The sequence below is a fragment of the Chinchilla lanigera genome, unplaced genomic scaffold (assembly GCF_000276665.1).
Source record: "Chinchilla lanigera isolate Chin_1 unplaced genomic scaffold, ChiLan1.0 scaffold00036, whole genome shotgun sequence".
In the NCBI taxonomy this organism is placed as follows: domain Eukaryota; kingdom Metazoa; phylum Chordata; class Mammalia; order Rodentia; family Chinchillidae; genus Chinchilla; species Chinchilla lanigera.
The window spans coordinates 3803275-3805600 of record NW_004955437.1 but is presented as its reverse complement, the minus strand read 5'-3'; the positions used below and the strand labels follow the sequence as shown (position 1 = coordinate 3805600).

At 46.0% G+C, this 2326-nt stretch overlaps 1 protein-coding gene across 1 annotated transcript in view; it reads left to right on the top strand.

The window, feature by feature from the left end:
• Slc26a8 (solute carrier family 26 (anion exchanger), member 8) overlaps nt 1–2326 on the top strand; it is a gene marked incomplete in the record, with an annotated part of 70536 nt that overhangs the window by 6219 nt on the left and 61991 nt on the right. The window contains 1 exon segment of the mRNA XM_013516889.1: nt 1236–1422. Within this exon segment, the coding sequence (XP_013372343.1) occupies nt 1241–1422 (182 nt within the window).

Below are 2326 nucleotides of genomic sequence, written 5' to 3'. Positions count from 1 at the left end.
GAGTTCGGTTCCCGGTACCAGAGAAAAACCAAAAAAAAAAAAAAGACGGACCCCTGACTCTATTCATGAACGCCATCTTCTCATTCTCTGGAAAGAGCAAAACAATACAGATTTTTAAAGTTTAAAGTGACTCTTAGAGGTTATGCTGTCAGATGCTTGGCAATTATTTTTGTGAGACATCTGTTGAGGGCCCGGTAAGTGTAAGGTAGCACCCTAGGCCCTGAGGATGTAACGGTGACTACTCAAAGTCCTTCTCACTTGGTCTGCCTTTAGAGGGGGAAGTGGACAAAGGACAAAAAGACAAATGTCCCATCAGGTGCTGGCAAGCACTGTGGAGAAAAGTACAGGGCAAAAGAATGATGGATGGCCGGGCATGGTGGCACACGCCTGTAATCCCAGCACTTGGGAGGCTGAGGCAGGAGGATGGTTGTGGGTTCGAGACCAGCCTGGGTTACAAAGTGAGCTCGAGGCCAGCCTGTACTGCATAGCAAGACCGTGTCTCAAAAAGACCAAAAAAAAAAAAGAACCAAGAATGATGGATGTTATTTCAGATATAGAAGGGGCTGGGAGACCCTGTCTTGTTGTCTTGAGAACTTTACCCTCAGCATTTTCAGTGAGATGTGCAGATTAATACTGCGTTTGCCTTCTACATGATTTTCCTACAGTACAGCAACAAGAACGCAGTCAAATATAAAGGAAACGAGGCTTCCTGGCAGGACACATGGGTTCTAGTCCTGATTTTAATCATTACCTCACAGCCAGACTGTTTAAACGTCTGAGTTTCATTTTCTCCACTTGGGAAATGAGACTAGCATGCTTCTCGCATTCAGATAGGGTGCTTTTGAGTATAAAATTACACCACATTGAGAAAGAGTTTTGTATAGCTGCCATGCAAGGGCAAAATACCATTATGTGGAAATTTTGTTTCCATAAAAATGTGCTGAAGATTGAGATTTTTTAAAACTGCTTTTAAAAATTTGATCTTGGGGCGGTAAGTAAAAAAAAAAAAAGAAAGAAAAAGAAATTTGATCTCTTAAACTGGGTGTGAAAAAAAAAATCAGGTGTGGTGCTGCACGCCTGTAATCCCAGCACTTGGGAGGCTGAGGCAGGAGGATCGTTACAAGTTTGAGACCAGCCTGGGCTACAAAGTCAGCTCAAGGCCAGCCTGAAATGTATAGCAAGACCCTGTCTCAAAAAGACGGGAAAAAAAAATTGATCTCTTTCTGCCCATGCAGGAATAATGCAAACAGAGAAAAGCAACCAGAGTTCCACCTCTAAAAACAGGCCCAGTTCATTCCTGTATAAGATTAAGCGAGATGTGTACAATGAAGTGAATTTTCAGCAAGAACACAAAAAAAAGCTCCTCCCCTCAGAGACCGGGAACAACACCATCACCACCTTCAGACACCAAGTCCTGTGCCGGTAAGTGAGTCCAGTCATTCAGCTGCCTCCAAGCCAGGCAGGACCAAAACTTCTCCCAACTCCTCTGCTGCCTGCTTCTGTCTTCCTTCTCTGAATTCCTATCTTCAGACCTCTAAAGTTTATCATGTGACTTTTCTTTAGTTGTTTTTAGTGGTGTGTCTTACAGCACTTCCTTGATTATCAATTATGTGGGCATTCTCTTAGCCTGTTTTCTGTTGCTATAATAACATACCCAAGGCTGAATAGCTTATAAAGTAAATAGGGTGGCTCACAGTTCCTGTGGCTGGAGAGTCCAAACGCATGGTGCTTTTGTCCTGGCAAGGGGTCCCTGGCTGCATCACAGCTTGGTGGAGACATGGGAAAGGAACTAGTTGCAGACAGAAGAAGCCAAGGCAGAGGGCAGCCTTACTTTATGGCCATCTTTTCTCATGGTACTAATCTAGTCCCCCAAGAGCTAGGGCTCCCACAAGACAGCAATTATCCATCCACAAGGGTGCTGCTTCCGTAGCTCCCTTACCTCCCGCAGGGTCTGACCCCTAAGAGGTTTCGTCATCTCGTGCCACCAGCATTCTGGGTAACAGGCTTCCAGCACACGAGCCTTGGGGCAGGACAACCTATCCAAACCATAACACACGGAAAGACCTCGGGTCCCCCACTCTATCTAGGGGTGGTGTTTAGTAAATACATTATTCAGAGAACCCCCTTCCCAGTCTCCTGGCATCCTATAAAGCTGCCGCGCTGGACTAATTAATGGTAGCAGTGAGAGCCTTCCCACTGCTCGTCAGCGCTGCCCACACGGTGTACTCCTGGTCCTCCCTGGTGACCCCACTGCCCACCTCCGATTTCCCCTATGACTAACGAACTCCTACAAATCAGGGGCTCTCAACTTGCTTTTGTGCTAAGA